Source organism: Nerophis lumbriciformis, linkage group LG07 (genome assembly GCF_033978685.3).
Source record: "Nerophis lumbriciformis linkage group LG07, RoL_Nlum_v2.1, whole genome shotgun sequence".
Classification (NCBI taxonomy): domain Eukaryota; kingdom Metazoa; phylum Chordata; class Actinopteri; order Syngnathiformes; family Syngnathidae; genus Nerophis; species Nerophis lumbriciformis.
In genome coordinates, this window is record NC_084554.2 from 25,491,098 (window position 1) to 25,504,841 (window position 13,744).

At 39.0% G+C, this 13,744-nt stretch overlaps 1 protein-coding gene and 1 long non-coding RNA gene across 4 annotated transcripts in view; one reads left to right on the forward strand and one right to left on the reverse strand.

The window, feature by feature from the left end:
* The window catches only part of LOC133609734 (uncharacterized), a 123,797-nt gene that overhangs the window by 77,336 nt on the left and 32,717 nt on the right, over positions 1-13,744 (forward strand). The gene's annotated exons all lie outside the window — the stretch shown is intronic.
* mtrr (5-methyltetrahydrofolate-homocysteine methyltransferase reductase) overlaps positions 10,305-13,744 on the reverse strand; it is a 70,285-nt gene continuing 66,845 nt past the window's right edge. For both annotated transcript variants that reach the window (XM_061965597.2, XM_061965598.2), the window contains exon 14: positions 10,305-10,872. In XM_061965597.2, coding sequence (XP_061821581.2) covers positions 10,728-10,872 — 145 coding nt within the window. In that variant the 3' untranslated portion in view covers positions 10,305-10,727. The remainder of the gene's footprint in view (positions 10,873-13,744) is intronic.

Genomic DNA, 13,744 nt, shown 5'->3' on the forward strand with positions numbered 1-13,744 from the left:
CAAGAGGAGGAAAAGGTAATTAGACATTATTTATTTCCAAATGATTGTTGAATCCCTCGAAATGTAAGGCGACATGGCATTGTAGTGCGCTACAATGGTAACATGTCGAAATGTGAGTCACGTCGTGGTACGTCAGTAGCTAATCAAATACTAATGATAATGGATTACAATTATTTAGCGTTTTTCTATCGACTTGATAAGGGGTCCCCAAACTACGGCCCGCGGGCCGGTTACGGTCCACCAAAGTCCAACATCTGGTCCGCTGGAGAAAAAAAAAGTTGTATTATTATTTTCAATCTGTCTTTTCTAATCCATTTTTTGGTGTCCCCTAGCCGCTCAGGCAAATCATATTGTCTAAAAATGCATTTCCCTGTATGACTTATATTATCTTGGCTGTTTTCATGTGATCTGATTGTTACATTGTTATTCCAGAGTCACGACACAGCTGCATGACCATTTCAACAAGGACAGAATAAACAACCTCTGGATTCATGGAACTTCTCTGCACACAAATATATTAATTGGAATATTCAATCAATTTCACATAAACATATTACGCCTCGGGATCCCCCGGGAGGAGCTGGACGAAGTGGCTGGGGAGAGGGAAGTCTGGGCTTCCCTGCTTAAGCTGCTGCCCCCGCGACCCAACCTCGGATAAGCGGAAGAAGATGGATGGATGGATGGATATTAAATATCCTTTTTTTTTGCTCAAAAAAGGTTCCTTATGCCTCATTGGCGTTGTTAGGCCTGTTTTAGGGGGGCTCAAGCCCCCCTAAAATATTCTTAAGCCCCCCTAAATAATTTGGGGACAATTTTTTTTTTTTTTTTTTTACAAATACATGCCGACATATTCATTATAAAGTGGCCCGAATATGAGTTTAAATAAATAATTATATAACCTGTCATTATTCACTCAGTTTCCCCTCACTTCATAGCGTAAGGTAGAGAGCCCCTTTAGTGCGTCGGTATCCAATCCATTCCACTTGTTCATATAGAAAATGCCCACATCACTCAAAATCCAGTCCGCATTTTCTTTGCGACCTTGCATATATATATATATATATATATATAAAAGAAAAACCCAGACACCATCATTGTAGTCATTTTTCTCCCGCGTGGACTTCCGTCTTCCTTTACAATGAGTGAAGCTGCACGAAACCTTGTGTCTGCAATTGTAAATAATGTCGCTTTTAAGTTTTGTGTTTCTGGTACACTCTATATAAAGTAATATACATTATCCTATTGTTAAAATAATGAAAAAAAACATCATTAAATATATTTGTTTTATTGTATTGTATTTTCAGAGGGAGGAAAAACCAAGACATTTAATATCAAATGTGAAATGAATAAATACATAAAAAGAAAAAGAAAAACAATGGTTAAAAGCCATTGTCCCGGGGAGCATTTCATTTCGTCACGTGCATTTTTTTTACCGTCCCCGGGACTACGTTAATCTCAACCCCTGAAGTTACATTTTATTGTTTGCATTATTTGTTTCAGCATTGCACTTTGAAGATGATCCCTCAACTCTTTGACAGCTTTGGCTCTTTTTCAGATCAGCAGACGGACTCTAAGTCTTTCTTATTTACAGTATATATAAACCTTTCTCATTTCTATTCAGACTTCCATATATATTTAATTTCCTTAACGGGTTGCCATAATATATATATATATATATATATATATATATATATATATATATATATATATATATAATTATATTTAAGCCAAATTATCCTGATCCAGATATTATTGTAATTCAAGTAACTAAGTAATATTTCCAGGGCTTTAATTTACAACCATTTTAGTCACATATGTGCCCAAAATGTAATCTGTGCAACTTCAAAATATTTGGGAACAAACAATTATTGTATTGTGAGCTAAAGTGGGGGCAGCACGGTGGAAGAGGGGTTAGTGCGTCTGCCTCACAATACGAAGGTGCTGAGTAGTCTGGGGTTCAATCCCAGGCTTGGGATCTTTCTGTGTGGAGTTTGCATGTTCTCCCCGTGACTGCGTGGGTTCCCTCCGGGTACTCCGGCTTCCTCCCACCTCCAAAAACATGCATCTGGGGATAGGTTGATTGGCAACACTAAATTGGCCCTAGTGTGTGAATGTGAGTGTGAATGTTGTCTGTCTATCTGTGTTGGCCCTGCGATGAGGTGGCGACTTGTCCAGGGTGTACCCCGCCTTCCGCCCGATTGTAGCTGAGATAGGCTCCAGCGCCCCCCGCGATCCCGAAGGGAATAAGCGGTAGAAAATGGATGGATGGATGGAGCTAAAGTGGTGGCATTAGCCTCTATGTTGTGAATGAATAACATAAAGGCTAATGCCACCACTTTCATTGTGTTTCAGTGTATCTTGAAGGATCATGCAAGTAATTGTTTCTTGTTGATGCTGTAAACAAAATATCACTGTGCAAAGCCATGTTTGTTGTTGTACTGAACACAGATTGAAAATAAACCGACTGAAATAATAATAATAACAATGAATTATTTATAAGTCTTTGTTAGCCGTTTGTGAAGTGTTTTGCTCGTGCGTTACGTTCGCTCGCATCCTGTGCATCTCCTGGGGGCTAAGCCCCCCCTGTCCTTAAAAGCTAGTGACGCCCCTGTTATGCCTTATTATTTATATACTTTTCAATGCTTCTTGTAGTCAGACAATATATATTGTTTGTCTAAAATTATAGTTTAAGTTAATGTGTTAATATTTACACCTAGCCTAAATACAATAATCATAAGACAAAAAAATTGTTTGGCACAAACATTTGGGACAAGTTTGGGGAGATTTTGACAAAGTGTGTGTGATGGTGGGGGCTGGATGACATTACTCGTCAGAACATAAAATAACTTAAAAACCTCAACGGTAGAAACATAAATGTTTACAGCACAAACATATTGCAGTGTTATTTTGATATTTGCAATAATAAAGTGGGCAACTTCATATATGTCTGTATAACAGGTTCCTTTATTTATTTTTTACAAAATGTTAATTTGCAGAATACACTGCACAAGAGAAGAAAACATTTTAACAAACCTTATATATCACATATTGTTCACTGAATAAAGTGCAGAATTGAAGTGAAAATGTCTATTCCATAGTTGCCATCATTTTCAAGTGGGTTCACTTGTTGAAAAATGTTCATTGTTGTCTCATTAATGTTTACATCTATGTCTGGAATTACACACCGACAAGTATTGAAAGCATATGAATAATAAGACATAAGGAACCTTTCTGAGCCAAAAAAGGTTGTTTTCAACACACTGTTGAAAATAATAATCACAATGTTTCTATGTGAAATTGATTGAATATTCCAATTAATATATTTGTGTGCAGAGAAGTTCCATGAATCCAGAGGTTGTTTATTCTGTCCTTGTTGAAATGGTCATGCAGCTGTGTCGTGACTCTGGAATAAGAATGTAACAATCAGATCACATGAAAACAGCCAAGACAATATAAGTCATAGAGGGAAATGCATTTTTAGACAATATGATTTGCCTGAGCGGCTAGGGGACACCAAAAAATGGATTAGAAAAGACAGATTGAAAATAATAATACAACTTTTTTTTTTTCCAGCAGACCAGATGTTGGACTTTGGTGGACCGCAACCGGCCCGCGGGCCGTAGTTTGGGGACCCCTTATCAAGTCGATAGAAAAACGCTAAATAATTGTAATCCATTATCATTAGTATTTGATTAGCTACTGACGTACCACGACGTGACTCACATTTCGACATGTTACCATTGTAGCGCACTACAATGCCATGTCGCCTTACATTTCGAGGGATTCAACAATCATTTAGAAATAAATAATGTCTAATTACCTTTTCCTCCTCTTGCTTCGATGTCCATGAACTGAAACGTTGCACTTGATGATGCTGCATTGTAAACTCGCAAGGTAACATTTTGTCCAGGCTGCTTGGCTGTCGGGAGGAGAAAGGCACCTGTGTGGCCGCTCAGGTGCCGCGTCCTGCAGGGGCGACAAACGGCGGCAGCCCGACCCTTGTTGCATTGAAAGTGTTCTTATATTCTCCGCTGAAGCCCTCAAATTATGAAGTGGAGCTCCCGCCTCGGTTAAGCTACTTGTCGGCAGACATTTTGTCAACAACTTGGCTTTAAAAAAAATTAAAAAAAATTAAAATAATTGTCTGAAAAGGGGCGGGGATTATTGGTGACCGGAACCGGAATGCAACATCGCTCACACACACTAGTAAGATCCTCTTACACACACTGGTAAAATGCTTGCATACACACTGGTAAGATGCGCTCATACACATAACTGAAATCTTTGCACACATACTACTGAAATTGTTGTCTCTCACACGGACGTGTAAAAAGCACACACACACACAGGTGAAATCCGTTTATACATACTAGTGAAAAATAATTCCAGGTGTGTGTGCGTGTGTGTGTGCGTGAGACAAAAACATTTCAGTAGTGTTTATAAGAGTGTTTCAGTAGTGTATGTAAGAATGTTTCAGTAGTGTTTATAAGAGTGTTTCAGTAGTGTATGTAAGAATGTTTCAGTAGTGTTTATAAGAGTGTTTCAGTAGTGTATGTAAGAATGTTTCAGTAGTGTTTATAAGAGTGTTTCAGTAGTGTATGTAAGAATGTTTCAGTAGTGTTTATAAGAGTGTTTCAGTAGTATATGTAAGAGCATTTCAGTAGTGTTTATAAGAGTGTTTCAGTAGTGTATGTAAGAGCATTTCAGTAGTGTTTATAAGAGTGTTTCAGTAGTGTATGTAAGAGCATTTCAGTAGTGTTTATAAGAGTGTTTCAGTAGTGTATGTAAGAGTGTTTCAGTAGTGTTTATAAGAGTGTTTCAGTAGTATTTATAAGAACATTTCAGTAGTGTATGTAAGAGCATTTCAGTAGTGTTTATAAGAGTGTTTCAGTAGTGTGTATAAAAGAAAAACATTTCAGTTGTTTATGTGAGAGCATTTCAGTAGTGTATGTAAGAGCATTTCAGTAGTGTTTATAAGAGTGTTTCAGTAGTGTGTATAAAAGAAAAAGATTTCAGTTGTTTGTGTGAGAGCATTTCAGTAGTGTTTGTAAGAGGTAATTCTGAATAATGTCCCTAACGGCCCCTCATATCAATGCATGTCATTTATTTGCACAAAACTTGGTATCAGTTTTATCTAAAGTTATTTCAGGATGTATTTTGGAGTGAAATTTGCCAGCGAGCACTCCAGTTGGAGTCTCCGCACTCGTTTTAGTGCTGACGTATGCATTGATCTGATCACTGACCGTAAAGCCGTGAAGGTAAAAGAGCTTGCATGGGCAAAATAAATGGCATGATTAATCTTAGTGTGTACATGATTAAAGCGAAATTTCTTTGTGATTAATCACATGAGTTAACTCGTTTATTTTGACACCCAGGCTTAGTAAGTGCCATAGACAGAAACCAGAAGTAAGTCTAAGGTACGCAGGAGGATTACAACTGTGCTGTTTCAGCATTATTGAGTTGATATATTGTTACATGTTGCTGTTCCTGCTTCATCTACATGTTGATTAGACAGTTGAAGATTGGTCAAAATATGCGAGAAAGTTGCAGGCCACTGGACATAGCCGCACATAATTCACGGGAATTGGTTGACTTTGTAAGATTTGGCATTGCAAATTCTATGGTTATCATTACACTTTCCCCCATACACATGTAAGAGGTACTACTCGAGGGCAGTGTAGTAACTTAAAACATAAGACAGCCTTTGCCTAATCTGCTTTCTCGTCAAAGGTGCTGCTGACCTTGAATTCACTTACTTCTTTTAGGAGAGAAGCACAAACATGCTCTTTACCTGCGATTTAAGTGCATTATTGACATTTTGATGTGTGATTGACTTGTACTGTATGCACGATGAAGGTTGCACCTCATCCGAATGTTAGTGTGTTGAGTTGTGCTTTTTTGGATCATATTAATATGTATGATGTGTATGTATGTACAGTCGTGGTCAAAAGTTTACATACACTTGCAAAGAACGTAATGTCATGGCTGTCTTGAGTTTCCAAACATTTTTACATTTCTTATTTTTTTTGTGATAGTGATTGGAGCACATACTTGGTCACAAAAAACATTCATGAAGTTTTTTTTTTTTTTGAGTCTACTGAAAATGTGACCAAATCTGCTGGGTCAAAAGTATACATACAGCAATGTTAATATTTGGTTACATGTCCCTTGGCAAGTTTCACTGCAATAAGGCGCTTTTGGTTGAATTCAAGTTCAGCTAAATGTGTTGGTTTTCTGACATGGACTTATTTCTTCAGCATTGTCCACACGTTTAAGTCAGGACTTTGGGAAGGCCATTCTAAAACCTTAATTCTAGCCTGATTTAGCCATTCCTTTACCACGTTTGACGTGTGTTTGGGGTTATTATCCTGTTGGAACAACCAACTGCGCCCAAGACCCAACCTCCGGGCTGATAATTTTAGGTTGTCCTGAAGAATTTGGAGGTAATCCTCCTTTTTCATTGTCCCATTTACTCTCTGTAAAGCACCAGTTCCATTGGCAGCAAAACAGGGCCAAAGCATAATACTACCACCACCATGCTTGATGGTAGAAATGGTGCTCCTGGGATTAAAGGCCTCACCTTTTCTCCTCCAAACATATTGCTTGGTATTGTGGCCAAACAGCTCAATTTTTGTTTCATCTGACCACAGAACCTTCCTCCAGAAGGGCTTATCTTTGTCCATGTGATAAGAATAAAGTAAAAGGTTTATGGCATTGGATAGTTTTAAAGTTGATCAATAGATATTTAAGTGTTGAAAGTAAAACAACTATTAATATATAAATACACTTTAATGACTGGGACCTAACATTCACCAAAATTGAGAGGAGCCCTATTTTGTATTGATTTTGAAAATGAAAAATATCAAAATGGCCCCAGGCTTTCCTTAATTTTTCAGTGTGCGGCCCTCAGTGGAATAAGTTTGGACACCCGTGTTTTAAACACAGTGTTGGGTTAGTTACTGAAAACCAGTAACTAGTTACAGTTACTAGTTACTTTATTTCAAAAGTAACTCAGTTACTAACTCAGTTACTTACACCAAAAAGTAATGCGTTACTGTGAAAAGTAACTATTTAGTTACTTCTTTTTTTCTTCTTTTTTTTTTAAAGCTCCCATTAATGCCCTTTTTGCCTTCATTTCAGTACTGTTATTGCACTGGAGAATAATACAATCTGTTGATCAACTTGACATGCATTTTTATTTTCCTTTTAACATAATTAATGAAAAACAGTGCAACATAAAAAGGCATTCCTCCTTTCTTTAAACGTGGACCAATGACCATTAATAAAAAACAAGTTTAAGTGCAACATAAGAAGAAACATCATCTTCCTTGAAACATAGGTAGTGAAATAAAGCCTGACATCTGGAGTGATGCTGCTGTCTTCCACACTTGGAGCCATGGATTGTAGAATCCTTGTTTTCAGTGGCAGGATCATTGACACAGATGGTGAAGTTTCAGTGCTCAGTAGAGATGGAACACTTTTGAGGGGTTTAAGCACCTAGAGGACCTCATCTGCCACTCTCACATCATCATCAGACAGGGTGACATTTGTCTTCAGGGTGTTGTGGGTCAATGCAGAGAATATAGCTGCCTGCTGCTCCAACATATCATAAGTGGAGTTCCACCTCGTTGGGACATCATGTATGAGCAGGCAGCTTTAGCATTTCTTGCTTTGTCTTAAGCACATGAGCAGCTGTTGTGCTTGGGTGGAAGTAAGAAACCTTCCTGATCCTCCCAAAGAGGCACTCCATCCTATTGACTGAGATTCCCTTCTGTGATGCCAAATTCACTACATGTGCAAATTAAGCACCTATCTGTGGTCCCAGTCCTGCCTCATTCTCTGTAATTATTAGATTTTTGGCATTATCACGTGTGACTGGGATATCTTTATCTTCCATTCCTCCACTGCTTGTGTCAGTACCTGCGCAAGGTGACTCTCGTAGAGGGGGCGTGCCTGCCAATCTCCCAGTCTGCTGTGATGAAGTGAGCGCTTATAGTTCCGCTGGACGTCCACCCGCCTGTCATGAGCGCAACAGATGATGCTCGGGATAGTTCATCCACAACTTTTTTCTTCTCCTGCTCATAAAGATCTGGCACAATCTTATTGCTGAAGTGGGTGCGCGACGGGATGTCGTAACGTGGTTCAAGCACGTTCAGCATGTGTTTAAAAGCCTCGTTTTGCACAACCGAGTCTGCACTTATAAACACACCGATTCAATGGCGCTGGGCGTTCAAGCTCCTCCGTTATTGCGCTCGCCATGACCACGCTGTGTGTGGACTGAACGTGCCAACAACTTTTTTTTGTTTGTTTCATATATCAAACCGCGGATCAAACCTCCCCTCCCCGCCCCCCCCACACACATAGACCGCGCCTCTTTTCTTCTCTCCGGCTTGTGACAGAGGAAGATTCAGAAGAAAGACACCGCAGCGCTTCTGTTTCTAGCCGATACTACATCAAAAGTAACGTAAAATAACGCAGTAACGCATCATGTAGTAACGGTAACTAAATTACTGAATTAAAAAAAATAACGCGTTAGATTACTAGTTACCGCCGAAACTAACGGCGTTACAGTAACGCGTTACTTTGTAACGCGTTAGTCCCAACACTGTTTAAACGTTTGAAGTCTTGCAAGACGTGCGCGATGATTTGTTTGATTTTCAGGGCATATTTTTGTTGTACTTCAAATTATTCAACATCTGGAAGTTCCCCTGTGGGTTTGACATTGAGTACAGGTGAAAGTTTCTTCCATATGAGGGGCAGAAGAGGTGCGAGACAATGTGAGCGCCATGTTTGACAATCAAGTATTAAACCAATTAGTCACAGTCAGGGGTGGTTTTCCGCGACAGTGACAGTTTTGTTTACTCTGCACTCAAAAACAAATTAAATGTTGTGTCAACAGTGCAGGGAGCGCAGATTGCAAACATGTTTTTCCCCTCCCTTCAAAAAGCAGAAATGAAACAAGCGCTGTTGGAAGATTTAATTCGGAGGAAGCCTCTCTCCCTGTGAGGCTACAAAAAGTCTTCAATGAACAGCAAACACACCTTGTACTGTCAAGTTACCGCCTCAGGATTTGTTGGGAAGCCCCCCCCCCCCCCCCCAAAAAAATCTGATGAAATCTGAAGCCATGAAGGCACCGTGTGTGTGGGATTGTCAAGTTCGCTGGCCTTTGTGCACACTTGGGAAGGCCAAAACAAATTACTTGGATTTTGTGATTCAACATGCCATATACCGTATTTTCCGGACTCTAACCCGCTTCACTTTGAACCCTGCGGCTTATAAAACGGTGCAGCTAATGGCCATCTTATGTATTCAACAAATAGTTTTCATATTACACCAACAGAGACACTGAAAAGCTGTTTTTGTGTGTACCATGGCGCCATTTTTGGACAAGTTCGCTCACTGCAGGTGCTGTGGGTTGAAAATGTGCTTTCTGTTTTGTGCCTTGAACCGGAAGTATGACCATCCATAGCGTTTTTTCTCGAAAGGATTCTTCATTCATAACTCCAAGCAACGTTTGTAATTTTACAATATACATAACTAAACAATTATACTTACGAAACCGCTCCATGTGTTGTCTGTTGGAGTGTTTTCATGATAATTGTACGTGGTATTGTAATGTAATCTAGTTAGCATTAGCAAATATGCTAACACGTTTACAAGTTTCTGTTAGAATTATGCACATACAATAGCATTATTGTATGTATTGTTTCAGTTTCGTAAATTCACCAAAATGTCACGTGAACTTATTGAGTCTGTTCAGCTGATTGGAGGGCGAGCTTCAGCAGCGAGTAGGTCCATGACAATGACTCCTGTTTTGTTTGATCAGCCGTTTTACTGCTGTGTGACAGGCATCGCTTGGAAACAATTATAAACAAAATATCTCATTTCACAACGTATATATCTGCGATTTATAGTCTAGTGCGGCTAATATATGTAAAAATATTAATTTCTTCTAAAATTTGGTGGGTGCGGCTTAAATACCGGGGCGCTCGATAGTCCGGAAAGTACGGTATGCTTGCTTTGAACTTCACACAGTATCATAATTAATCAAATGGATATTCTCTCGTCAAGAAAAGCTTAATTGCATTATTCCAGAACCCATCCATCCATCCAATTTCTACCGCTTGTCCCCGATTTAAAAAAAAATAAAACTCTACTATTCATGATACCTGAATTAGAATGAAAGAAAATTGAGTTATTTGTGGCCTTCAGAAGTTCTTTGCAAAGGTGGCAGTGGCTTTTACAGATTCAAAAGCAAACTATTTACTTTTGTCTGTGAGAATGCACATTCTTTCGTGTGTGTGTGTGTGTGTGTGTGTGTGTGTGTGTGTGTGTGTGTGTGTGTGTGTGTGTGTGTGTGTGTGTGTGTGTGTGTGTGTGTGTGTGTAATCGCAAATGACTGAGTTGTGTATCCAGAAAGGTAGAGTCTCATTGAAATCCCTCAATCAAAGCTGACTTAAATGCTTTGCCTGGCAGGACAAACGTCGAGGTTCTTGCTAACACTAAAAGCATTTTCCCACCACGAGGACCAATAAGCGGCACCATTGCCCTCTCGCCAAGGTCCTTGCTGCTAAAAACAGCAAAGTCTGAAATGATGTAAAGAAGCTATATCCTCAAGTCAGCGCGGGGCAGTCTATCGCTGAAGCAACGGGTAGTAAACGTTCCCTGCAGGCACCCATAGCTCAGAAGATAACAGCACAACAAGTTGAAAATGTAAAAAAAATCAATCATCCCCAGATGTCCTGCAAGTAGCGTTTCTCCTCTCGTAGCGTGGCCAGTCGCTTCATGGCGTCCAGTTGGTCCACCTGGAGCTCCGCCTTGATCATCTCCATGAGGGTGTCGTTCACATCTTTAGCCATGTTCTTTGCGTCCCTGGAGATGGCAAATGGGTCAATTACATGACATGTTTAGTTTTCACTTTTAAAAAGTCTCATCTGTTCATGCCATGTATAACTTTACTCTCTGAAATAGATTTAATTTAAATAAGGTTTCACTATATACAAACAATTTTATGGCTGTCAATGTTAACACATTTTTTATATTAATCATGTATAAATGCAGCTTAATCAAATAGATTTTGAGCGCATATACTCTTTTACTTTAACCTGGTCAGTGATCAGGTCAGTGTGGGGTTGTCACAAATACCAATACTGAAACAATACATTATCAGCTTTTTTCAGTATCGTTATTCACTTTATTTTCGAGCTGCCTCAATTTATTTTGTCCACTATTTATTACTTTTGTACTTCAGTAATCCCTCGTTTATCGCTGTTAATTGGTTCCACACACCACGATAAATGAATTTCCGTGAAGTAGGATTCATTAATTATAAATCAAATATAAAATCATGTTTACTACCTTCTAGATAAATTTTTCAACATTATGAGAGCCCTCTACACATGAAATAACACCCTTTAGTCACATTTACTTTATTTTAATCCAATATAGTAGGGGTGAAACGGTTTTATCAACAACACGGTATTTCGGTATCAAAATCATCACAATAATGCCGTGACATGAGACGGTATAAAATGAAAACTTGGTAAGTGTAGTTTTTTGCTGGCACTTTTGAACTGGCTGGTCTGGAAGTAAACTACATCTCCAAAATTCCCTGCGAGGTCGTAAAAGATTGTTTCTTCAGACATTTCCTGAAGTTTTCATCAAAATCTATTTATAACTTTTTGAGTTCTGTTGCTAACAAACAAACAAACACTAGTGAAAACACATCCTCGTTGTTCTGCGTACTGCAAGGCAAAGTCGCCGCCTTCATCTGGAGTGTTTCCAAGAACACCAAGCTTTTTTTATGGACATATACAGCAATAATATCGTACCGTGGCCATACTTGCCAACCCTCCCGGATTTTCCGGGAGACTCCCGAAATTCAGCGCCTCTCCCGAAAACCTCCCGGAAGAAATTTTCTCCCGAAGATCTCCCGGAATTCAGCCGGAGCTGGAGGCCACGCCCGCTCCAGCTCCATGCGGACCTGAGTCCAGTGTGCGCACACAAGGAGACGAAGCAGAAGAAGAGACCGTAGTCGAAGAGCGCTGGGGAGACACTTCTCCAGGGCCGATGTATGCTCGGGGCAACACCCTTCACCTTACCCGGCAGTGGGTCTCCACAGCGGACGACTTTAGGGTGAATGATGAGTCCAGCGATTAGTTGCAAATCTTGCTTTATTGATTGCTTGCACACAGCCAATCCAACACAAAACCAACTAGTCCCTCCCCGCACTCACGCTGCACTCCCTCTCTTCTCTCGCCCACACACTCACTGACGTCACTCACCTCACATGCTGTCACCTGTTAAAGGGCCACACATACACACACACATACTCTACTCTCATAACACACAGTACAGTTAGAACAACTGTGTTTTCATTACTGTGTATTTGATAGGTGCCATTGCCCCAGAATTGTATTGCATTGTACTTTCAAGTACAACAATGAGTAGATGAGTGTTATGTGTGTGTATATGTGTAAATAAATGAACACTGAAATTCAAGTATTTCTTTTATTTATATATATATAATAAAATAAATAAATATATATATAGCTAGAATTCACTGAAAGTCAAGTATTTCATACATATATATATATATATATATATATATATATATATATATATATATATATATGAAATACTCGAGTTGGTGAATTCTAGCTGTAAATATACTCCTCCCCTCTTAACCACGCCCCCCACCCCCCACCTCCCGAAATCGGAGGTCTCAAGGTTGGCAAGTATGACCGTGGCCTTGATATCGTGATATCTTACAGTGAGATTTTGATAGTTACATCCCTATTGTTTTACATTTGTTACACTGGATTAGTGTTGTCTCGATAGCAATATTTTGGTACCGGTACCAAAATTATTTAGATTCTAAATAAAGGGGACCACAAACAATTGCATTATTGGCTTTATTTTAACAAAAATGTTACGGTACATTAAACATATGTTTCTTATTGCAAGTTAGTCCTTAAATAAAATAGTGAACATACAAGATAACTTTTCTTTTAGTAGTAAGTAAACAAACAAAGGCTCCTAATTAGTCTGCTGACATATGCTGTAACATATTGTGTCATTTACCATTCTATTATTTTGTCAAAATTATTGTGAACAAGTAGTAGAAAATGAATTATTAATCTACTTTTTCATTTACTGTTATCTGCTTACTTTCTCTTTTAACATGTTCTATCTACACTTCTGTTAAAATGTAATAATCACTTATTCTTCTGTTGTTTGATACTTTACATTAGTTTTGGACGATACCACAAATTTGGGTTTCAATCAGATACCAAGTCATTACAGGATCATACATTGGTCATATTCAAAGTCCTCATGTGTCCAGGGACATATTTCCTGAATTTATAAACATAATATAAACTTTAAAAAAACAAAAGAAGATGTTGTGATGCCAAAAAATATCGACGTAATCATAGTAGTACCGACTAGATACGCTCCTGTACTTGGTATCATTACAGTGGATGTTAGGCGTAGATCCACCAATGGCGTTTGTTTACATTGTGATGCCGGTGAGCTACGGTGTGTAGTGAAGTATGTTTAGCTATTCCTCGTCCTGCAGGGATGATCCTTGTAAGAAACGTACTTTATTTGTCGCCATGGAGGCGAGGATTAGTGATTTATAAGTAGCTAAAACACTGCCGACCGCGAATATAGTGTTTGCCGCTAGCTAGCTAGTCATGTCTTAAAGCACCTCTTCCTGAGGGCGTTTCAGTGTTATAACTTC